The 26,377-nt window shown below is 37.1% G+C and overlaps 1 protein-coding gene across 1 annotated transcript in view; it reads right to left on the bottom strand.

The window, feature by feature from the left end:
- HDAC9 (histone deacetylase 9) overlaps positions 1-26,377 on the bottom strand; it is an 810,729-nt gene that overhangs the window by 36,840 nt on the left and 747,512 nt on the right. Inside the window, exon 24 of the mRNA XM_070369757.1 lies at positions 17,040-17,124. Coding sequence (XP_070225858.1) covers positions 17,040-17,124 — 85 coding nt within the window. The remainder of the gene's footprint in view (positions 1-17,039; positions 17,125-26,377) is intronic.

Genomic DNA, 26,377 nt, shown 5'->3' on the forward strand with positions numbered 1-26,377 from the left:
TGTTAGACCAATTCCAGGGCAGGCTTTAGTATAAAATTAGTTTAGCCCTGTAACTAAGATGAGATCATTTGATATCTCTACATGATGCCTTGTATATTACAAGATCGTTCTACACTAGATAGTGGGAATGAAAACTATTCCCAGTTCTGTTTGAAGTCCTTGAATTGTTTAACCTACAGTTTTCCACTGGTTAGTTCCCCAACCTTGTGGAGTTTCACCTCATGTATGGAAAGGTAAATAAGACAACTGCTTAAGGAAACTTATAGATACACAGAGCTCTTTCTTTGTGTAGCAAATTCATCCCAAATATTCTGGTTCAAAAATTCCAGTCACTTCAATTTCCCCAAACTCTGACCACTTTATCTTCAACTCAGAAAAACTGCTAGACTTACTATTTGAAGTCTCTCTCCCTATGCTCCACCTGGAACTTGCCACTTATTAGTAAGTCCACGCAATTGGAATAATTTTCTGTCTCTTTCCTTGTTTCCTGCTAGGATCACAGGCCTTCATTGTCTGCTGTTCAGTGGCCCCAAACAGCCTTCCACACTGTTTCTACATCGTTGGTGGGTATGCAAATCGGTGCAGCCGCTATGGAAAATAGTATGAAGGTTCCTCAAAACACTAGACTGGCCATATGACCCAGCAATCCCACTCCTCGCCATACATCCTGACAAAGCTATAATTAAAATAGAAACACGCACCCCTATGTTCATAGCAGTGCTATTCACAATAGCCAAAACATGGAAACAACCTAAGTGCCCATTGATAGGTGACTGGATAAAGATGTGGCACATGCATATAACAGAATACTACAGAGCCATACAAAAGAATGAAATAATTTCATCTGCCAGAACATGCACGGACCTAGAGATTATAATACTACTTGAGGTTAAGTCAGAAAGAGAAAGACAAATACCATGTATCATTGACATGTGGAATCTAAATATGACACAATTGAACTTATCTACAAAACAGAAACAAACTCAGATATAATCTAAAAGACTTCTGGTTGTCGGGGGCGGGGGTGGTTAGAGAGAAATGCATTAGGAGTTTGGGATTAGCAGGTGCAAACTATTACATATAGAATGCATAAGCTACAAGGTCCTACTGCATAGAACAGGGAACCCTATTCAATATCCTGTGATAAACCATAATGGAAAAGAATATGAAAAAAGTGTATGTATAACTGAGTCACTTTGCTGTATACAGCAGAAATTAACACAACACTGTAAATAAACTATACACCCGTAAAATAAAATTTTAAAAAGTATTTGTATATTTTTTCTTAGTTTCCTTTTATTTCTGATCAACAGGCAATTCCTACATATGTAGTTATTTCATCTGTGGGGTTAGAGGTCCATTTATTGAATATTTTGACTAGTGAATTCTGATAAGAAAAATGTAATCAAAATTCAGAAAGTGCACTTATAAAATGTTCAATGTTATTATAGAATAGTCCTCTCAAACATTTCTAAAGCATGATTGATAATGGGCAACAAAGAGAGAAGTTTTGTACTGGTATGCTGAAAATGTTTCTTTATCATCAATATCAGTTGTATTTTAAAATCTTTGTATTTCATTTAATTGCATTTCACCCTGTGTTTACATAGAGTTATTTTAAATTTTGAGAAAAATACCATAATCTTTCACTGATAAGACTATCAATACATTTTTATATATTATTATTAAGTTTTTAATAAAATTTAGAAATTTGGTACTATGTAATCAATGCTAAAATGCATTTCTGTTCTTTAAAAGTAAGCTATGCTCTAGCAAAATGTAAATGTGTGTATTAATAGGAAATCAAAGATTGTATTGTCAGTGTTAGATTTTCACTGTAATTTATAATAGCACCTATATTAAAGTCCTAAGTTTTATTTTTGGTAGATTTATCTCCAAAAACTTTAATTCCATGAACTAAATGAAAACTATCAAACCATTATTAAAATTAACTAATTTTTTTTTTGCTTAAAGTATGCTAAGGACACTGCATCTTCAACCAAGATATTCTTCTAGCCACATCAACAAATAAATATTATCTCACTTTGGAGCTTGAAAAAAAAAAACAAACAACTTCAAATTGGAAGCTCATTAAAAAACTACATTAAACACTAAAAGCACAGTCATTTTATCTAAATAAAAATTCATTCTTCATGAGTAATGGTTAAACGCACCTTCTGCAACTGCACTTGTTAAATTTTTCCCTGTGGCCTTCAGTTCAGTACTCAGTCGTGTTCGACTCTTTGCAACCCGATGAACCGCAGCATTCCAGGCCTCCCTATCCATCGCCAGCTCCCGAAGTTCACCGAAACTTATGTCCACTGAGTTGGTGATGCCATCCAGCCATCTCAACCTCTGTCGTCCCCTTCTCCTCCCGCCCTCAATCTTTCCCAGCATCAGGGTCTTTTCAAATCAGTCAGCTCTTTGCATCAGGTGGCTAAAGTACTGGAGTCTCAGCTTCAACATCAGTCCTTCCAATGAACACCCAGAACTGATCTCCTTTAGGATGGACTATTTGGATCTCCTTGCAGTCCAAGAGACTTTCAAGAGTCTTCTCCAACACCACAATTCAAAAGCATCAATTCTTCAATGCTCAGCTTTCTTTATAGTCCACCTCTCATATCCATACATGGCTACCGGAAAAACCATAGCCTTGACTAGATGGACCTTTGTTGACAAAGTAATGTGTCTGCTTTTTAATATGCTGTCTAGGTTGGTCATAACTTTCCTTCCAAGGAGTAAGCATCTTTTAATTTTATGGCTGCAATCACCACCTGCAGTGATTTTGGAGTCAGCCATTTGGAGTCAGTCAGCCAAAAATAAAGTCAGCCATTATTCCCACTGTTTCCCCATCTATTTGCCATGAAGTGATGGGACCAGATGCCATGATCTTAGTTTTCTGAATGCTGAGCTTTAAGCCAACTTTTTCACTCTCCTCTTTCACTTTCATCAAGAGGTTCTTTAGTTCTTCTTCACTTTCTGCCATAAGGGTGGTGTCATTTGCATATCTAAGGTTAGTGATATTTCTCTCAGCAATCTAATTCATCTTTTATTCTTTCTTTGGTTGCCTGTGGCCTACTTCTTTCTAAAACATTAAAACCTAATTTTTATTTTTTGGTGGTACCATGCAGCAAGTGGGATTTTAGTTCCCCAACCAGGTATCAAACCTACACCCTCTGCACTAGAAGTGTGGAGTTTTAACCATTAGACTGCCAGGGAAGTCCTATGTTTTGTTTTGTTTTTAATGATGACTACATTTTACTGCTACTGATTCAGTAACACTGTGTGTTCAGTGTTCATGTCACTCATGGTATTACACGTCTCCATGATGAATGATCAATACTAAACATCTTGTGCAAGTTATGTGTTGCTTATCAGCTTTCTTGGGAAATAATAACTGAGTACTAAATTCTGGTATTTCTTGAACACATTTTATCCATACCTAACCCTTGATTCCCCACATTCACCCCACTCTACCTTCTGACAACTTGGTGGCTTCAAAGCATGTCTGAAGCTGTGGCTGCAGCACACTTGTGCCTCAGGTGGCAGAAATGTTGACTATTTCTCCCTGCATCTCCTCAATCAGAAATCTAGGTGTCCTTTACAACTGGTGTTTTGGTTGATGTCTGTTATTTTAATATCCTATTCCAGATACTACTTGCTTCAGATTTTTCCTTTTTCAGAAACCAAATTGGTCCCACACCCTTTTTTTTTTTTATAAATAAAGACTCACTGAAACACAGCCGTGCTCATTACGCATCAGCTATGACTCGCTACGACGGAAGAGTTAGGCCGTTCAAACACAAAGCCTTGTGTAGCTACCGTCCAGCACTGTGCAGAAGAGGGTTGGCTGAACTCTGGTTTAAAGCAAGGAGGTATAGAGGTGAATGTGCCTTATTTTGTACAAGATCACTCTTGCATCACTTAAGAGAAACAAAAACGGAGAAAGCAAGAGTGGCTGTGGGGAAACCACTGTGTAGGATCGAGAAATGGTACAGCAGAAAGGCCCGATTTGGGATGGTGGCCACTGGAGTCGAAATAACTGGAGAAGTGAAATGTTTAAGGAGGACAGCAAGCAGGACGGGTAATGGATTGGACACAGAACAGAGATGGAAAGAACAACAGGAGGAATATAAGCCCTAGATCCCTGTCTAGCAAAACTAGAAGGATACTGGTGCCATCTGCTTGGACTAATAAACCTGGAAGAGGCTGAGGCTTGGGGCAGGAACAGTGACAGTGGCTTTGGGCATGTTGACTAGATGTGCCTTTGTGGCATCAAGGGGATGCTGCTGAGCTAGAAGTTTAGGAAACATCTGGAACTCAGGTGTGAGCAGAAGGTTTAGGTTTTTGTCATTCATGTAGAGATGACGATGAAGCTATGGTCTGGAAGGAAAATAACTAAGTAAAATGATAAGAAATATTTACTAAGTGCCTACTGATATGACTATGAAAATGTGCTCCATATGTAATCATTTCAATACCACCTTGTAAGATAATTTCATTTTCCTCATTTTACAATTGAGAAAACTGAAGTAAAGAGGGTTAAAATAACTTATCCATATTACACGCTCAAGAAAAGAATACAGAGTGTGAAAAGCATTTAGGTAAGGATGGTGGGCTCACTGAGCAGAGATTCTGCATTTAATGTGGCAGCTAGAGGAGTTTCGAAGGGTTCCAATGGCTCCTTTGGTTGGTTGGCTACAACATGGACCAAAAAGTGGCCCATAGGAAGTGATTTAGAAATGTCAAACCTGGCTTGGTTTAATGAAAGGAAGGGATTCAAAGACTTTGGGAGACTGGAATGTTACAGTGTATTTGTCTGAAGCCAAGTCAAAGGGACATAGCAGCCAGTCTAAAAGATCTGTGAATAGCCAGAGCTTGAACAATTGGAACAAAAAAATTAATAATGATGGTACTGGATTATAACACATATGATAAATATCTGAGATCCATTCTGATATAAATGTATAATGAATAAATTAGTAAATGAAAGAGAAAAGAGAGCTCTTCATTACAGATAATTTCCAAGTAATTAATGAAGACAGAGTAAAGGAAATAGAAAATTGGCACTGAAACAGAATAATCAGTTTTGCAAGTGACAGCCTCTGATGGCTGCTAAAATTATAGAGCAAAAGTTTGAGGAGAAAGAGTGTATCTGCATAATCTTAAAGTATCTTTCCAATATATTTATTAATTCTAAACGAAGACATTCTAACTTTACACTGAAGATCTCCTTAATCAAATGATCCAGGTTAACTCTGCCAATAATAAAACAAATTGACATTACGCACTGCAGATCTGATGCATTAAGAATGATATCACATCACTGCTCTGGCAATCTTACCAAAAATGCATATCCTCAACCTAATTATGAAGAAACCTTAGAAAAACCCATAATTAGAGACATTTTTCAAAACAACTGACCAGTACTCTTTAGAAGTGTCAAAGCCAAAAATGGTACAGAAGACTGAGGAACTGTTATAGATGAGAGGAGACTGAGGCATGGCAACTAAATGCAACGTGTTTATTATCCTGGAACAGACTAAGAAAATTACTGGAAAAAACTGGTTGAATCCAAAGAAAGTCTATAGTTTAGTTAACAGTATTACATGACTGTTAATCTCTTAGTTTATGTAATAGTGCTATTGTTGTGCAAGATGTTAACTTAGGGGGAGCCAGGGGGAACTTATAAGAGAATCCTGTATTATATTTGGAACTCTTCTGTAAACTTAGTTATTTCAAAATAAACAGCTTAATAAAATCCCTTTTTAAAGTGAGCAGTAGAAATGCCACTGGTGACCAGAACAAGACTGCAAAGAGAATACAGTGGTTCTGACAGGGATTTGTAGCTGCTAAAATGGAGATAATTTGAAAGAAACCTTTTTCAAGAATTTGCTCCTGGAGGGTTTGAGAGCCATGGCATGGTAAGATGTGAGGTTGTTGGCGTCTGTTTTTAAGAGGAGGGATTTTAAGGTGTTTAATTGTTGATGAGAATGAACAGTTCAAAGAAAGCAGTTAGGTAGCTGCATTTTATTGGAATAAAAGTTTGCTGCTGAGATTGAGGGCAAAGGTGAGATGGACGGAGGTTTGATGAGAGTGAGGCTTGAAAAGGTAGTTTGAGAGAGGTAGTGAAAACTGGCCTGAGAAACACAATAGAGTCATAATGGGCCACTTGAGTTTGGTGATCAGAAATGTACATGAGGTCAAATTGCTGATTCATGACAATCTTAAGCAGACCTGTTCATTTAGGTCCAATGTTAGAGTCCCTTGAAGACTATATTCAGGGTTGAGATTTCCTTAGATTGGTAAGGTCAAAGGATAAGATTTTAAGGCAGATTAAAGGTAGATATGCAAATTAATTTAAATGTTATTGTTTTTAAGTTGGGCACATAAGTGAAGAAAGGAAAGGGATAATGAATTAGGAAAAATTAAAATAAGTGAAATAAAGTTCAAAGTTTTATGTGTGTGAGTCAACAATTCTATGGGTCTGATGTATCCTTCTCTGGAAGAGACATGCCTGCAGTACTGGTTTACAATTTGATTTTTTCAGGTCTACTAAGACAGTACTGACTCACTGGAAAAGACCCTGATGCTGAGAAAGATTGAGGGCAAGAGGAGAAGGGAGCAACAGAGGATGAGATGGTTGAATGGCATCACTGGCTCACTGGACGTGAATCTGAGCAAACTCCAGGAGACAGTCAAGGACAGGGAAGCCTGGCGTGTTGCAGTTCATGGGGTCGCAAAGAGTCGGACATGACTTAGTGACTGAACAAAAACCAGACAGTAACAGATGGCCATCTGTCCTCCAGGGTCATATTATTTCCTTTTGCATTATTTATCCCTATGAGTGTATGTCTTAAAATCCTCTTAATTTTTAGTGGAGTTTTATAGAGGCGTGAAAGAAATGAGCATTTTTAATCTATTATTATTATTACTTGAAATTAGAGCCCCTCCTCCATTTTAACTCTAATTTCAAGTAATAATAATAATAGATTAAAAAAAAAATTAGAGCCCCTCCTCCACTTTAACAAGGGACTTCCCTGGTGGCTCAGATGGTAAAGCGTCTGTCTACAATGTGGGAGACCGGGGTTCGAGCCCTGGGTTAGGAAGATCCCCTGGAGGAGGAAATGGCAATTCACCTCGGTACTACTGCCTGGAAAATCCCATGGACAGAGGAGCCTGGTAGGCTACAGTCTATGGGGTCGCAAAGAGTCGGACATGATTGAGAGACTTCACTTTCACTTTTCCATTTTAACCCCACAAATAAGGTTTATTGTTCTTTGTTCCTCTTTTCTGGGGACTTTCCCTAGTGGCTTGTGTTCTTATGTGTTTGATTTTATTCATTTACTTAAATATGCATGTATGTATTTATCTGAGGTCATATTTTGTTGAAGTTGATCTCTGCATACAATTAGGGCCTATATTAAGGATACTTTCCCCCAGAAAGGAATTGCATTTGCTTCCTCCAGAACCAAGGAGGAAGATAAGACCTCTTTACTATCTATCAAATTCATATTACTGATTCTTACACGCACCTTAGGCTTTTTTGTGCAGTTATAGCACGGCCATCATCATTTGCCCCAGGAACGCTCTCCCTTTTTGTGTTACTTACTGCTTACTGAGCTATTGAACAGCAACAATTGTTTACTCCTCCCTATTAAATTTCAGCTTATGTTTTCTTTATCCTTCATATTCCCTTATATTCTAGCAAGCCCATTAATGGATTAAAATGGTCTGTTTTAACGTATGCAGAAGATATTACATTTTGGAACAGGTCTATTCTAGTGTCTATTCTGGGATACTTGGGACTAGGAAGTCTGGTGGAACTCTTTTCTTATCTGTGAAATGATGTGGGACGAGGAAGGTCATATGCTTTAACAGAAAGAAAGTGGGCTTTGAAAGCATAACCAGACCAGGGTTCAAATGTTGGTTTTAGCGCTGCTAGTTGAGACTTTCAAGTTTGAGCGACCTAAACTTGTTAAGCCTTAATTTATTCATGAACCAGATGAGGAAACTAATTATGCACTGCAGCGATGTATGAGAACTAGAGGTCATATGAAACCTATGTTTGTGCTTGTGTGTGTGTGTAATATATATGTAAATACCTAACAAATGGTCTTCACCAAACTTGACCTTCAAGCACACCCTATCTCAATGAATGGTATCACAGGTGTGTGTGAAGTGCATCGGGGTGCTAACAGCTGAGAAAATAATCAGAAAGCATTTCTGTCCTTAAAGAGCTTGCAACCCGAGAAAGATGCATAGTTTTATTTAGATTCTTGGTTTGATTAGTTTTGCCTTAGTAGAAACGTGAGTGAAAGAAAACTCATAATTACAGATGCAGTTGGAATTAAAAAAAAAAAAATTTCCAGACAAGTTAAGTCTCTAAGCAGATGGCAGGTTTTCCTTTTAATTGTGGTATATTCTAGTATTAGTGCTCCACCAAACAATAATCCAACTCTCAACATTTCAGGAGAATGGTTAATAAGAAATTGAAAATCAACTTTCAAAAAGCCATGTGCACAAGTCTGATCTGGCTCTGAGACAAGCAAGGCTGGTGGGGTTAATAGTGGGAAAATGTCTAACACCGCTTTTCTTCAGTGAAGGTCGGCCTGGCCCAGGGCTGCAGCGTCAAGGCCTCTGTCTACAGCCAAAAAAATCTATGACAAATAGCAGCTCACACCTGACAACAGTCAGGGTTTTAAACTCAACAGGGCAGGGATTTGAAATTCTGCCAATCCTTGCATTTTTTTGTGATTAGATGTAATTTGCAAGTTTACAAGGGGCTCCAAAGTGGATTCATAGCTCCATGGCTCCTCGCAATTTGGCATTGCCCTTCTAGAACTGACTCTGGCTAAACCTCAACTAACCAGAATGTTCAAAACTCCAAAACTTCAGTTTAACTGATTTTCCCTCTAAAACTGTCACGTTTGGATGAAATGGGGAAACGTGTATACAAGAATAGCAAAAGGAATGAGTATCTTTCTGAGCTAGAATAATATAATAGCAAAGACCACTGACTTTGGAGCTAGAATGCTTGATTTATGAGCTTGCTTTTACCCATTTAGTAACTGTGTGATCTTGCAAAGTATTTTATCTAGATGTGCCTCAGTTTACTTGACTGCAAAAGAGGAATGAAACAGTAACTATCTCATAGAGTTGTTAAGTAGATTAAATGAATTAACACATTGATACCTAATACTTAGAATGGTGCCTGGCACATTGTAATTCATTTGCTATCAGCTTACAGGGTTTGCATTGTATAAATAATTTCATCCAATATCCCTCCATAACTTCTCTGTGAAGAAAACTGATATTAAAGGTGGGTCCCCCAAATCTCAAGCCTTCCGATCAGCAGTTTCTTTTTCCTACTATTCAGCTTTGCTTTTGAACATTTTCCCCCTACTGTTCCCCACCACAGGAAGTGAAACCACTACCTACTCTGTTGTCCAACCTGAAACTTAGAAGTCATTCATCCTCTCCATGCCTATTAAATACTATATCAAGCCAACATCACTTCTGAATTAAATTGCTTACATCTGACAGTAAGTCCTGCTATCTCTCACCCTTACTGTGCAGGCAGAGTGATCTTTTGAAATGTAGGTTTTATCACGCTCCTTCTCTGCTTGACATAAATCAACAAATCCTTATGAGTTAAAAATCCATTTTCAACATTGGGTATATCTCTTATTCTCCCCTGGGTCTCAACAGGATGGAGATGGAGGAGAGAGGGAAAGACAGAGAGATAAGAAAAAAAAAAGGCAGAAAATCAAAAGAAAAAGGAACAAAAAGAGAGAAGAAAAACTGAGTGTGGGTTAGCTTTTGGGTGTGGAGTCAAGAAGCTAGAGGGCTCTGAAATGATTTATGCAGTGCTTGTTGCAATCTTGGGAAACAACCCTTTAATCTGTGTGCATAGACCCAGGAGGTCAAAATCTTGGACAATTTCCTCACAACACAAGATGTATACAAATTCCTTTCAACTTAGAAACAATCCGATTTTCTCCTGGATCATCTGATGTAAAAGGATTTACATATATACCTTTTCTCCTTGGGAAGGGGGTAGGTAGAGCATATTAAAATAATGGGAGGAGATGGCTGAAAATGGTATTTCACATATAAGAATAGATGCTGTCATCTCTAGAGCAAATTTTACCTTTAACAGTCTTTTTTTCATTAATTACTATTCAGATATCTTAATCACCAAGATAATTGGATGGCACCTTCTCTGACTACCCACTGTAATATAACACCAACAGTGTTTGTATTACCAGGGGTTATCTCCAGTGGAAATAGAGTTAAAATGAAATCAACAAAATTAATATCCCTCCATTTGTTTCCAAAATCATTTGTTACTTTTAAGGGTAATTTCTGAACAGAGGACATAGATACAAGAGGAGCAGATTAAGGAAGAGGGGGAGAAAAGAAAGAATGTGTTGAGGAAGAGAAGAAGGAAAAGGAAAGAAGAACCACAGACAGGACGAGGAGGAGGAGGAAGTGACTCACTCAATATCATATAAAAACATAAATTAAGTAGAGTTCTGACAAGGAGACAGTGTCAACTATACCTGCCTCTGATCTCCCAGAGAAAATTTTATTCCATTTTTATTTTTCTAGAATGGGTGACAGGGTGTGCTCTGCCCATTGCAGCTGCTTGAACGATGTGGATAACCAATTACCTTGTAGTCAGTTACACAGTTACATGGTATATTGTCCTACAATGGGAAAATCATATCCCTTTTCATGTTGGTCTCAAAAGTTGGATAAATTCAGAAGACCATAAATGCAACTCTCATTGCCCTAAATAATGCTGTGTGTTCTGTGTATGAGTTAAAAAAATACAGATAAATTTAGCCATACTGACAAATTTCATGTGCAAGAGACATGGATGTTGTTTCTCCACTGATACACAAGTCTGACAAGATCATATGGTGACATTGCAAATAATGTTCCTTCCTCATTCTGACCTATGTCATCAGTTTGCTGTGGTTGGCATAATAAAGAATTCTAAGACCCCAATCTACTAAACAAGGGAAGAATTCCTAGAGTGAGAGAGAGATGAAAGTGGGGGAAAAGGGAAAAACTTCCTAGAATTCTTCTATGACTCTGCTTCTGATTTGACATTTTTTGGACACATTGCAGCACCTTAGAAGAGCAGTGTGGTGACATGTCAAGTAATTTCTCTGGAAATTCCGCAGGAAAGTTAAGTGGCTAGCTTTTTGTCACATGTCTGGTGAGGATTACACTGATATTCATATTATTTTTAAATCCCCTATGTTAGTGATTTTCAACTTGTCAGCTGCAAACCACTGGAGGGCTGCAGGAAAATTTTCAAAGAATCCTCAAATCCTTGTGTACATATATATTTTCTTGGTCCACAAATCAAAAGATACTGTGATTACCACTATGATCATGCAGGAGGTCTACGAAGTTGGTTGACACTTAAAAGGAGTACTCTTCTTTCTCAAATATTTAAATAAATAAAAGGAAACCATGACTATATACTTGTGGTTTCCAAATTTTGAGGTTTCACAGATCAATATCAACATCATTCATTATATGTTTCTCAAACTTAAAATTACAGTCTTTCAAACTATATAAATTTAGTTTTATGGAAAACTCACTTCATGGTTCTTCCTTTCAACATCAGTGAAAGTGTTATCGTGGGCCAGGACCGCTGTAAACATGATATCTGGGAATCTTGCTTCTCACCTTATTATTTAGATGAAGGTAAGAGTTCAACGGACTGCGATTTCAGGAAAGGCTATAAACATATGATAGTCCTTTCTCCTTCTCTGGGCTGACTTTTACCTGGCATTGCTTGTTGGTGATTATAGATGGCCAGTCAACTCTTAGAACTGCCATCTCCAAGCTTAGCAATGGAAATGGTTAGCTCACAAGTAATTCATGTTCTTTCTAGCTTAGAAGTGACTCATCACTGTGGGTTGTAAAAGAGAGTGAAGAAGTGGGCTCTCATGGATGTTTTGCCTGCATTTCTTAATCCCTTGCTCTGCTCAAGCTAACCAAGGAGTATAACCTTAGTTAAAAAGTCAGTCTGGGCTAAGGAAAAAAAAGTGTGGCAAATACTGACGTATTAGCTGACTCATTCATTCAACAAATGTTTGCAGAACACCTATTACATTTCAGACACTGCAAAGCAGAGGCTACAGCAATTGAAAACAAAGAACATCAGCAAAAACAATCTCTGCCATAAGAAGCACCCAGGAAACACGCCTAATATAGACTAGGGATGAATGGTGATTCAAGACGGCATCCCAAAGACATAACATTTGCGCTAAGTCTTGAAAACTGAATAGGGATGAGGCAGAAGACTTGGTGAGCTGAGTGAAGAGCATGTGCAAACATGAAACTTCTTGACCATACCTCCCTCTCATCAGAGATGGCTGATCTTTGTATACACCCACCATCTTAAGCTGAAACCGACCCTTACCCGTCAGGGGCAGGAGTGGGGGTTGAGGGGTGGTTCTTTACCTGTCAGGAGAAATAGTTGCCCTGCTGTTGCCTTGTAAGGCCTTTTCTTCTCAGCTAAGTAAGTAGTATAAACAAGGACAGGGCAACAGGGATGACTTCGCTGCAAAATACTCACATCCATGTGGCCAGGCAAAGGGCCAACGCTAATCACAGCCTCCAGCACCTGCATACCCTCAGCTGGGGGGCTCAGTTCTCAAAGAGAAAACCACATAACGCCTGTCAGCACTTTGCTGTCTGCCTTGGGACAAGGCAATCGAGGAACTTGCCTGAATGCTTCCCACATGCTCCAAGGCCTGCTTCTCCGCATTTACATGCTTTTCCGATACTGTAGTCCCAAACCCCAGCACAGAAGAATCTTCCGAATCTGGGATAGGAAGTGAGTGGAAATTCGAACATCTCTTAAAGTTAAAAGGAGTCACCTGTTTGACACTCAGAGACAGGTGAAGAGGCGGCTGCCCTGTTTAACAAAGGCTACCTTCAAGCAAGCTTCCTGCACAGGCAACCCGGGCAGCTGCAAAGGACCCCATGGTCAGAAGGGCTCTCATTCTTGGTTCAATGCTCTGCTGGAATTTTCTGGAAATTATTAATATTTTTTAACAAGGAATCATTCACACATCTTCATTTTGCACTGGGATCGACAAAGTTTTCATGAGTCCTGATAACCTTCCCCACCAAAGGTAAGATGGGGTGTCTAATCAAGCGCCTGGAGCTCTGTAGGAATGTGACATGATAGTGTGTTATAAAACATGTGACATGGAAGTGTGTTATAAAACAGAGAAAAATGAAACTTACAGTACAACTTTATAGTTTTTCAGGAAATATAGCATTGTTTGCTAAGTCAGGTACCCATGATTTTGATTTTCTAAGTTTGTTTCAGTTTGTTACCCCTGAAATACCACCTTCTTTTACTGCATTATAGACTTTACACAGTCCCTTTCTGTTTCTTTAGCCTGGAAGTGTAGCCCCAAATACAGACAATTCAAAGAAACACATAAAAATGTACCACACAGTGGTCAAAGCCACAGGACCAAGCCGTTTTCTCTGTACAAATTCTCACCTGTGTCCCAACTAATGAGAGATCACTATCCTCGTGTGTGTATCTTTTCTTTCACCACCTCGACCCACCATTCAGTGCCTTCTCAGCCGCAACTGGAGTTCTGCTTATGGTGATGATGCTACTCTCAAATCATGTTTTGGTAAATATATATGTGTGTGTGTGTCTGTGTGTGTGTACTTTTTTTTTTTTTACATCACCAGCACCTTGATTTTCATCAGGACAGGCTACATAATTTTCAGGCACAGTGCAAACTGAAATATGGGCTCCTTGTCTGAAAAATTTGTGAAAATTTCAAGGCAGCAAGAGTAACAGTATTAAACCTTGACAGGAGCCTTCTAAACATGGGGCCCATATGACTACACTGTTTAAAGCCCATGAAGCCAGCCTTGATTCTCTCTGGCCATAACTGGGGCCCACACCCACTCTTAACCAATCACTGATAAGTGGGTTGAGCCTTAGACTAAGAACAGCTGCCCTGGAGCTGGGCATAAGTTCATCTTCCCTTGAGTTGTATGGTATCTGGTTGCAAGGATTCATGGGTAAAACCAGGCTTTTTCTGAATAGACATGAGGAACGCATAATTACTGAGTAGCCAATAACAGCATCCATGATACCATACTGAATCCATGACTCAGAAGGAGGAGTCTGTCTTCAGAAGCCCTCTTTGATACAAGCCTTGGTTCCCTAGGGCCTTGATGGGTTATTCAAGTCATTCTTCCTTGAATCTGCCAACTCCCAATTCCCTTGTACTTCAGTCCTCGCCCCTGGTACCAACCCTGCCTGCAGGTACAAGTAGGGTGAGAAGATAGGTTCCATCTTCCTGGTGATTATCATGTAATTAAGGAACCATGACTGAAAGACCATAAAACACACGAAAACTCAAACAATAGAAAAATTTAAAAAACACCACTCATTAAAATCTCCATGTTAGTGTGAGAAGTTTACAGAAGTATCAGATTTAACAAGGTCTCCGTCTAGTCAAGGCTATGGTTTTTCCAGTAGTCATGTATAGATGTGAGAGTTGGACTATAAAGAAAGCTGAGTGCCGAACAACTGATGCTTTTGAACTGTGGTGTTGGAGAAGACTCTCGAGAGTCCCTTGTACTGAAAGGAGATCCAACCAGTCCATCCTAAAGGAGATCAGTCCTGGATGTTCATTGAAAGGACTGATGTTGAAGCTGAAACTCTAATACTTTAGCCACCTGATGTGAAGAGCTGACTGATTTGAAAAGACCCTGATGCTGGGAAAGATTGAGGGCAGGAGGAGAAGGGTACAACAGAGAATAATATGGTCAGATGTGTCACCGACTCAATGGACATAGGTTTGGGTGGACTCCAGCAGTTGGTGATGGATAGGGAGGCCTGGCATGCTGTGGTTCATGGGGTCACAAAGAGTCGGACATGACTGAGCAACTAAACTGAACTTGGTGGAATACTCAAGTGAGTTCAGGAGGAAAGAGATTTTTATGGGGGAAGTGGTCAGGGTTGGATATTTGCAATGCATTTTGGAGCAGAAGACACAGATTCAGAATCCACAGGGGCAGAATTCTTACACAGAAATTCTGATAGTACAGTAAATTCTTTTCAAGAGTCAAACAGGTTTGTTTGGTGAAAGCAGACTGCACAAGTCATACAATAACGTCAGTGATGAGAGGAAAAACATCACGCAGGGCAAAGTCATTACTGGGAAGTTAGATCCAGTGCAAAAGCCAACAGCACAGTTTCTAAAGATATATATAAACCATGAGTTTTTATACCTATGTGAAACTGTTATTTCCTTCAGAACATTCCCTGTTTCTTCATCTGGCCAAAATCCTGTTCAGACATTAAGACTAAGCTCAGGCCCTATCACTGCCAAGGAGTCTTCCTCTAACCTTCCTTGAGCCTTTCTCACTTTCCAGTACTTCTCCTTCTGGCTGAAAGGGGCTTAAGGTCTGTTTCTTGTCCATGATCTCAGTGTACGCTGTGACTTCTATTAAAATGATCTATTTTGGTGCCTCTCACTCACTGGAATGCAAACTTCCTAATATTAAAAATTCTTCCTTGTTCCTATTCTGTCCTTTGCCTTGATAAGTGCTCCAGTTATTATGTATCAACATGTCATAAGTACTTAAGAATGCCAGTTGAAAGTGATGTGAACATAATATATACAGGGACAATGATTTTTAATAATCTGTGTGTATAATGGCAGAAAAAAATATACTCAGAAAACAAGAATCTATGTGTAAAAAGTAGATAACTTTTCTACTACTGATGACCTTAGTGAGGTGTTAGAATAGACTGAATAAGCACAAGATGAATGGATTACACAACATGCCAGTCACAACCATATCTCCAAATTACTACTGAGCAAGCAAAGACAAAGACTCAGAGTCATAGAGTCTCTGGAAGGTGGCTTCTCCACCTGTGTTTAAAAAAATGCTTCAACAAAGGAGTTGAAGATTTGATGCTTTCGAACTATGGTGTTGGAGAAGACTCTTGAGAGTCCCTTGGACTGCAAGGAGATCCAACCACTCAATCCTAAAGGAAATCAACCCTAAAGATTCATTGAAAGGATTGATGCTGCAGCTGAAACTCTAATACTTTGGCCATTTGATATGAAGAGTTGACTCACTGTAAAAGACCCTGATGCTAGGAGATATTGAAGGCAGGAGGAAAAGGGGACAACCAGAGGACAAGATTGTTGAATGGCATCACCAACTCAATGGACCTGAGTTTGAGCAAACTCCAAGATACGGTGAAGGAGAGGGAAGCCTGGAGTCTTGCAGTCCATGGAGTCGCAAAGAGCTGGACACGACTGAATGACCGAACAACATCAACAAAACAGTGGCAAACTAAGGACTTTCCAATCCTCCTTCACATTTAATTTTCCATTTTGTTTTCCCATTCACACTAACTTTTATATTAATTTGTGCCTGCTTTTAGTGTGTGTACGTGTACACACATGTGTGTGAGCAAGCTCATGCATGTTATCATCTAAAAAGAAAAATTCCTGATAAATTAACACTGATGTGAAAGGAACTGGATAGTTTAAAAAAAGTATCTTAACTCTCCCTTTTTGTTCAGTTGGATTTCGTAGTAGGCTTTCTCATGAACGTTTTCTTTAAAACCAGTAAATTATTGGTGAATTCCAACATCATTAGGAGATAACTTACCTCAGTTAACACTGGACAATATAATCACAATTTCTATGTTAATTTCATTGTTTTGTGTAAATACTTAATGGAAGAAAATCCAAACACTCTTGGAAAATATGAGAAAAGCAAGGTTCTAAATCTAGAATCTTCCAACTTTGTTATCAGTGCAAGACTGCCACAGTAAAAAGTGAGGCAATAACACATTTAGGTATGAGTACATAGTAGCTGCAAATCATAATTACTTCATATATATTCCTTACATTTGAAAAACTCAAATATATTTTTCATATCCTCAATTCTCAATATATGTTTAATGAGTACCTTATTAGAAATATTAAAAAAATTTGAAGACATACTTTGAATTTCAATGATCTTCTGTAGAGAAATAACGGCATTCATATTTGGAGTTTGGTGGAGAACATCTTCTGCAAGTGGCTCCAGCTGTAAGAACAGCAAATGATAACATGAGCAGGACATTATGACTTTGTAAGTTTGACAGAAGCAAACCAAACTGAAACAACCTTAAAAAAATCTTGCTCCAAGAGCTAATTAACATTTTGCTGATATCAGTTCCAAAAGTGTAGCCAGTTTTATTTTCTGTTTTGTAGCAACATAATTAAATTCCAAGGGGCTTTTCTGTTGGTCACAAAACTAATCTATGAAGTCCCTGAAGCAGGTACGTGTCTGTGTATTAGTCGTATTTAAAAATCCGAGTTACTTGTGTAATTTTTGTAAGTGCCTCACAGAACTAATTCCATCATGTGTGTAAATGCAGCTGGGCCCTGCAGAAAAAACCTCAGGGAAGCTGAAGTAGACAGAAGGTGGGAAGTCTATTATCCATACTTTCGCAGTGTTTTTGCATCTAGCTACCTTATATGTTTGGATATGTCACAGTAGAAAGCCACGAGACATAGCTGCTCTTGTTCAATTGCTACTGAATACATAGCAGAGAAAAATTTCAAATATTTTACCAAAGATAAAACAACTGTACACTTTCATTAGGCTTCCACTGTATTCACATCTATGCAGATACCGACGTGGAAGCACAGGACAAATTCCTGTCTTGCAAATCTATCCTGATCTTCTGGAATAACACTGATTTTTCATGGGGAAGCTCAGCAAACATTGTTTTGAAGAAATGAAGAAGAGCTTTAAGTAATTTATGGAGTGTTCTGGCAGGACTAAATCTCATGATGCATCCCTGGGGAATACCTTGGTGATATGGCTTGGTGTGGAGCAGGACGAACTACACAGCCAGAGCGCTTACAAACAAAATAGCTGTCTAGCTATTGTGACCCAGAAAGCAAGGAAAGTAATAGTAAAAAAGGGACTGACAACCACAAAAAAAGCTTTTTTGGTAAATTTAAAGCTAGTAGTCTCAAACATACCAAACTATTATAAGGCAAGAATGGGAAATGATGTCATTAGACATTGTGCTAAACCATGAATTCATCTATATCCCTTCATCTGTAGGGAAAAAAAAAGAATATAAAAAACTCCAGATTCCAAGTTTCCACAGCATATGCGAGTGAATCTTCCCCCCAGGGTCTCTTTGAATTGATTATTCTATACTTCAGTCATGGAATCTACAACAATAACACCTTTCTTCCAGATGCCATAGGATAGCAGACTAGCTCAGGGATATTTATACGTGGGTAGATTCACTAAATATAACTTTCCAGGGTGTTTTTCTTAGCTGCCTAAGAAAAACTTTTAAAACATCAAAAGGTTTACTTGCAATATAGTTTGGCCAGAGGGGAAAGAAAAAAAAAAAACATAGTGAAATGTTCTGCAGTTTTAACCACTTAAAATTGGTTAAAAATCATTTAAAAAAATTTGGTATTTCAGATAGTATCTTAAAAAAATATGTTACCCTAGTAACACCCTCTTAACTCAGAGGAACTCCTGAATCATAAACGGAAGGTTACTTGGAAAACTCTTACCCAAGAATTAGACAGGGTTGAGCTACCTTGCTCATAAATAATCTTTCCTTTCACTTCTGTCTCGGGGCTTAGAGAAAAATTTTTCATAGAAATCAGGTAGACTTTCCTAATAAAACGTTCTGAAATATCATTCTGTGTTCAAGTACTTAAGAACAAAGGCACAACATTGTATCAGCATATTTGGTTCTTAGAAAAGCTTTCCTGCAACTTCAGGGTGGACATGCTGACAGGCTGAAAGGCGCTGGCTCCTTGAACGGGAGCTACAGCCGAGCATGAACGTGAAAACCTCAGTTCTGGAATGCTCTCACATTAGGTCTGTGGGCTATTTTTAGGACTTAGGTTATGTAGAAAATAAAGGTGATTCAGGGTGTTAAGAGTAAAAATACAAACAGCCCTAAACCTCCAGTTTGGAATCCTCAGTTAGATACGATAAAGTTGTGTCTATTTATGAAAGTAACCTAGAGAATTAAGGCAATTACACTGATAATTTAAGCCTCCCAAACTGTTTTCCTGCATGTTTTAGGTGAATGTCATTTAGAGGATTTAACCTTCAGTAAATTGCCCAATTTGTTTCATTTTGAATGTATACACATAGACAGAGTTGAATTCACATGGTTCTCAATGTAGGTTCTTTATTTTTTCTCTAGTAGCTCTTCTGAGAAGGCAGTGGGTAATACTCTCAGTTGGCAAGAAGGCAAGCAACATTTAGATTCTGTTTTCATAAAATTAAAACCTTGTCTAGAGGACCACAGAATTGAGTTATCTTCTCTAGAAGAGTTTGCTGATTTAATAATTCACAATTATAAGCTCTAAAACATGTGACTAAAGCATCTATTTTATAAATATTTATGAGTATTGGTCATTATTAGTAAAATCTAATAACTAGCTGTAATAAAATATTAAATAGTCATATTTTATAAAATTGGAGAAAAAAGAATATACAGTAAAGCTGTATTATGTATTTAGTTTGGCTGATAATATGTAGCAAAAATACTGGCAATGAGGCTACTCAATGTTAGTAAGAACTATTAAAAGATAAATAAGGAAGTATTGCAATAATTTATGCAAACTCAAGAACTTCTTCATGTTTTATACTAGATAAAACAGATGCAGATGTAGGAAATCACACCTATCCTGCCATCTTTTTTGCACAATTCCATCAAGTAATAATAGTTGTAGGATACACTAGATGATTTTAGCACAACTTCTTGACATCTGAAGCTCTCGTCTAGATTTCCTATATCTAAAGCTTAAATGCAATCATTACAGCAATTCTTAACATAGATTTTCAGACTCAATACAGGGATATTTGTTTTTCTGTATCTTTTACAGAAAGTTACAATACTGTATTAATACAATTCAGATGATGTTTGTTAAGTTGCACATACCATGTAATTTCTAAGTACTATAGCTATTTTAATGCATCATAAAAGTTGTGGCCATTATAATGTTGTGAATAAATAATTTTTAGATTCTTTAGAACCAGATCATTTAAAATATCAAAAATCATTTTTGCTGGCACTAATGGAAATAGGCAAGGGTATTCTTGGAGAAGCTCAAAACTTACTTTGTACTTAAGAGACAAGGAAATCATCTCTATCATTTTCATGATTCAGAAAAGAACAGAAAAAAAAGCTAATCAGATTTTACAAAATATAACAGGTATGCGAGGATAGATGCACACATCAACCAAGCAAATGATCTACTAACTAATCTTAGCTTTTATATTACATTTCTGAGATATGCCAAGTATTTTTACACTTTTACACCTTTATGTATTCTGTTCCCTCTGAATTTTATTTTCCCCATCCTTCTTTGAACTGAAACCTTACTAAAGCATTCAAGGACTAACACAAACACTGCCTGCTCTGAACTCTTGTCTAAAATCCTCTGATAGAGCAAATTGCTTCCACCTCCTTGTCTCCTTTGCACACAAATACTCTGGTTTACTCAACACACAGTATTGTAATCAGCCATGTGTGTCATACTCTATTTTGTTGTAACCAATGTAAAGGCAAAGATAGGACCTAGTATATAATAGGCACTAAAAAAAAAAAGTTGAATGAATGGAGAAAGGATTAATTGAAAGAAAACATGGGGAAAAAGAAAACAAGTTAAAGTGTTAGTCACTCAGTCGTGTCCGACTCTTTGCAACCCCATGGACTGAAGTCTTCATGGAATTCCAAGTCTCCATGGAATTCTCCAGGCAAGAATACTGGAATGGGTTCCCATCTCCTTCTCCAAGGGATCTTTCCGATCCAGGGACCGAACTCAGGTCTTCTGCATTGAAGGCAGATTCTTTAATGTCTGATCCACCAGGTACCCTTAAAACATGGGAGATAGGCTTTAGGTGGCTCTCCAAAATCAACTAACCTAAATGGAGCAGATTCTTCCTCTTAGTTGCCTGCCATAATCAGGGCATGTTTTTAGACTAAAAGAGCAGGAAAATCAACAAAGATAATTCATTTTTAAATCAAAATAATTGATTTTAATTGATGTTTTAACTGATTTTTAAATTAATCAATTTTGTTAAACTTATTAATTCTAATAATGTATAAATGATTTTGTATAGGATTTCTAAATATACAGTCATATCTTATGAATAATGATTTATTTATGCCACTCCAATCTTACTATTTTTTAATTTCTTTTTCTTACCCTATTGCACTGTCTGGGACCACAAATGCAATGGTAAAATGAAGCAGTGAGAGTAGGCACCTTTGTCATGTTTTTTATTTCAAGGAAAACTTCTCAGATTTCACCTTTAAATTTGAAGCATACTATAGAATATTTGTAGATATCCTTTATCAAGTTAATAAATTTCCCTTTTATTCCCAGTTTACCAAAAGTAGTTCATAATTCAGTATTTAATTTTTCAACTAATTTTTAAACATCTATTGAAATGGTCACATTTCTTCTTCATCCCCTTAATGTGGTGAATTATAACAACTAATTTTGGAATGTTAATATGTTACATTTGTGGCCTAAACACAATTATGGGTTTTTAAGATAATGATGAACTACTAATATTTTGTACAGGGTTTTAATTACTATCTTTATGAGCATAATTTTCCTGTAATATTCTTTTCTTATAAAATTATTTTCAGTTTGGGTATCTATATTATACTAGTTAAAAAAAAAAAACAGTTGTGAAATATTCTTTTCCCATCTTTCCCTTTAGTCTAAAACAATGTAAATTATTAGCAGAATACACTGATGAAGCCATATGGGTCTGGTGTTTTCTGCAGGTATATTTAGTATTGAAGATTCAATTTTGTTAATTATAGTAGTGTTCAAGTTTTCTGGCTTTTTGATTCAGTTTTTGCAAGCTTATATTCTTACAAGGATTTTTTCCATTTCAAATAGAATTTCAATTTTCTTTTACATGAGGTTTTAAAAAAACAATTCTCTTATAATCCTTTTAATACATTAAAATCTCTAGTAAAGTTCCCTTTTTCATTCAGAGAGGTGGTAATGTAGGATTTCTCTTTCAACCAATCTGTCCAATGTTTCAACCAATCTGTCAATGTTGAGAACTATTTCAAAGAACTAAAATTTGACATTATTAATCTTATATATTGTATGCTTGTTTTTATTTTCTTTATATTTCATTCACTCACTCCATGTTTAATTTGTGCTTTGATTTTCTAATTTCTTGAGTTCTGTGTTTCTGTAATTTTAAGCTTTCTTTCAATATATGCATTTAAAGCTTACATTTGTCTGTAAATTCAGGTTATAGTTCCATAATACTTCAGCTCAAAATACTAATTTTTACCATGATTTTTTTTGACACATGAGAGACTGTATTTTGAAATCTCCAAATATAGATTTTCTATTTGTCTTTTTATTTCAAATTATACAACCACTTTATTTTTTAGTCTTATTTTTTATTTTGTATCATCAGTATTTTATTTTTAATTGTATTGTAGAATACTTAACATGAGATCTAACTACTTAACACACTTTTTAAGTATGCAATACATTATTACTTACTATATGTACCATGTTGTAGAGGACAACTCTAGAGCTTATTCATCTTGCTTGATGGAATCTTATGCCCATGGATTAATAACTCCCCAATTGCCCTTCTCCTCATCCCTTGATACCACCATTCCACTATTTGATTTTATGGATTTAATTATTTTATATACCATGTAAGTGGAATCATGCAATGTCTGTCTTTTTGCAAATGGATTATTTCACTTGACATAATGTCTTCAAGGTTTATCCATGTTGTTGCATAGTGCAGAATTTGCTTCCTTTTAAACACTGACTAGTATTCCATTGTATGCATCTATTACATTTACTTATTCAGTCATCTGTCAATGGACATTTAGCGGTGTCTATATCTTGGCTATGGTGGATAGCACTGCAATGTTCATAGTGCTAGTATCTCTTTGAGATCCTGATTCCGATTCTTTTGAATAAATATCCTAAAGTGGGACTGCTGGATCACATGGTAGTACTCCATTTAACTTTCTGAGGGTCCTCTCTACTCTTTCCCATAGCAGTTGTACCATTTTGTATCTTCATTGACAGAGTGCAAAAGTTCTACTTGCTCCATGTACTTGCCAACACCTGTTGTCTTTTTTTTTTTCCCCTTAATAGCACTGTTCAGTCGCTCAGGTGTGTCCAACTCTTTGCAACCCCTATGGACTGCAGCACGCCAGGCTTCTCTGTCCTTCACTATCTCCAGAGTATGCTCAAACTCATGTCCATTGAGTCGGTGATGCCATCCCATCATCTCATACTCTGTCACGCCCTTCTCCTCCTGCCTTCAGTCTTTCCCAGCATCAGGGTCTTTTCCAGTGAGTTGGCTCTTCGTATCAGGTGGCCAAAGTACTGGAGCTTCAGCATCAGTCCTTCTAGTGAATATTTAGGGTTGATTTCTTTAGGATTGACTGGTTGGAACTCCTTGCAGTCCAAGGGACTCTCAAGAGTCTTCTCTAGCACCACAGTTCGAACGCATCAATTCTTTGGCATTCATCCTTCTTTATGGTCCAACTCTCACATCCATACATGACTACTGGAAAAACCATAGCTTTGACTATATGGACCTTTGTTGTCAAAGTAATGTCTCTGATTTTTAACATGCCGTCTAGGTTTGTCACAGATTTTCTTCCAGTTAGCAAGCGTCTTTTAATTTCATGGCTTCAGTTACCAGCTGCAGTGATTTTGGAGCCCAAGAAAATAAAATCTGTCACTGTTTCCATTTTTTATAATAGTCATCCTGATATTATGACACATGGAAGTGATATCTCATTGTGGTTTTGACATACTTTTCCCTGATGAGTGATGCTAAGCATTTTTCATATAACTGATGGTGATTTGTACTAACATATCTTTTTGGGAGAAATGTCTATTCAATCCTTAGCCCATTTAAAAATCAGGTTTATTATATTTTAGTACTGAGCTGTTAAGTGTTCCTTATATAATTTGGATATGAACACCTGATCAGATATACAGTGTGCAAATATTTTCTCCCACCCACAGGTTGTTGTTTTTCTCTGTTAATTCTCTTTTTTGCTGTACACAGGCTTTCTAGTTTGATGCAGTCCCACTGGCTCTTTCTGCTTTGCTGTCAGTGCTTTTGGCATCATATCCATGAAATTACTGCTAAGAGCAAAGTCACAAAAGTTAACCCTTATTTTCCTTTTAGGATTTGTATAGTTTGAGGTCTTATGTTAAAGTATTTAACTCTTACCAGTTTATTTTTGTGTATGGAGCAAGATAAAGTTTCAGTTTCATTCTTTTATAAGTGGACATCTAGTTTCCCCAATATCATTGTTCAAGAGACAACCCTTTCTCCATTTTGCATTCCTGGCACTCTTTTGAAGATCCGTTGACATATATGTGAGGATTTATTTCTATTTTGATTACTGTAGCTTTGTAATTTTTTTGAAATCAGGATACATTAAGCTTCCAACTTTGCTCCTCTTTCTCAAGATTGCCTTTTCATTTGTGGTCTTTTGTGATTACATATGAACTTTAGAATTTTTTTTCTATTTCTGTAAAAAAATGCTATTGGGACTTTGATAGGAATTGTAATCCAATCTCTAGCTCACTTTGGACAGTATGGGCGTTTTTACAATATAAAGTCTTCTAATCCATGAATGTGGGATATCTTTCTATTTGTTTATGTTATGTAATATATATTCTAGTTTAGTTTCACTATGATATTATACTCTGCATGAAATCAATTAATTGACATTTAATGAAACTTGCAGTACATCCACAAATATAATAATCTATTTTTGAAAACTTTACAAGTGTCCATGAAAAGAATGATATTCTGCAGTTACTGGGTATGGCCAATTATATATTTCAATTAAGGCATGTTTATTGAGGTGCTTAAATCTTATACATACTCCCCTTTTTACTGTCTTCTTTATCAGCTACTGAAAGAGGTATCTTAAAGTCTATCACTATGATTGTGGTATTAATTATTCCTTCCATTTGTTTCATTCAATGTTTTCTTGCTATGTTTTGAAGCTCTGTTATTAAATTATAACTTTGAATTTTTTATCTTACCAGTTAACAGAATATTTGAACTGTGAACCGTATATCTCTAGTTGTTTTTTCTTTGTCTTAAAGTTCACTTAACTGATACTGGTATAGCCATGTAAGTTTTCCTTTGTGTATTTCTGTAGTTTAACTTTTTCTTCACTTTTTATCTTCCAACTTTCTTTGTCATTATATCACAGGAAGTGTGCCTTTTAACAGTATTTTTATTACTATGCGATAATCTCTGCCTTTAATGGTGAACTAAATCCATATATTTATGTGGCTCAGACAGTAAAGAATCTGCCTGCAATGCAGGAGACCCAGGTTCAATCCCTGGATTGGGAAGATCCCCTGGAGAAGGGAATGGCTACCCATTGCAGTATTCTTGCCTGGAAAATGCCATGGACAAGTGACTGGTGGGCTACAGTCCACAGGGTTGCAAAGAGTTGGACACAACTGAGAGATTAACACTTGTGTATGAAATTGCACAAGGTTATTCTACAATTGCATACAAAAACACAGAGGGGACAAATGTAACCAAGACTGTTTTGAAGAAAAACAAACTGGGAGATTTCTTCTCCCACATATCAAGATTTCCTATACCACTATGAAGTAAAGATAGTTTGACAGTGTCACAAGGATAGAAAATGAGACCCGTGGAGAAGTTTAGAGTCTCCATGTATATATGTAGAAAGACACCACTGCTGACCCATAAGAAATGAATGGTCTTTTCAATATATGGTACTAGATTAAATATATATTCACATTAAAAAACCTTATGTACCCCAATGTTCATTGCAGCACTATTCACAATAATCAGGACATAGAAGCAAACTAAATGTCTATCAACAGAGGAATGAATAAAGAAGATACGGTACATATATACAATGGTACATTATTGTTGTTGTTTAGTCACTAAGTCATGTCCAACTCTTTTGTGACCCCATGGACTTTAGCCTGTCAGTTTCCTCTGTCCATGGGATTTCCCAAGCAAGAATACTACAGTGGTCCTTTTCCAGGGGATCTTCCTGACTCAGGGATCGAACCTGCTTCTCCTGCATTAGAAGGCAGATTCATTACCACTGAGCCATCTAGGAAGCCTGTACAATGGCATATTACTCAGCAATGAAAAAGAACAAAATAATGCCATTTGCACCAACATGGATGCACTTGAAGAGACTGTCATACTAAGTAAGTCAAAAAAAGACAAATATCATATATCACTTACATGTGGAATCCAAAAAAAG

This window comes from Bos mutus, chromosome 4, assembly GCF_027580195.1.
Source record: "Bos mutus isolate GX-2022 chromosome 4, NWIPB_WYAK_1.1, whole genome shotgun sequence".
NCBI lineage: Eukaryota > Metazoa > Chordata > Mammalia > Artiodactyla > Bovidae > Bos > Bos mutus.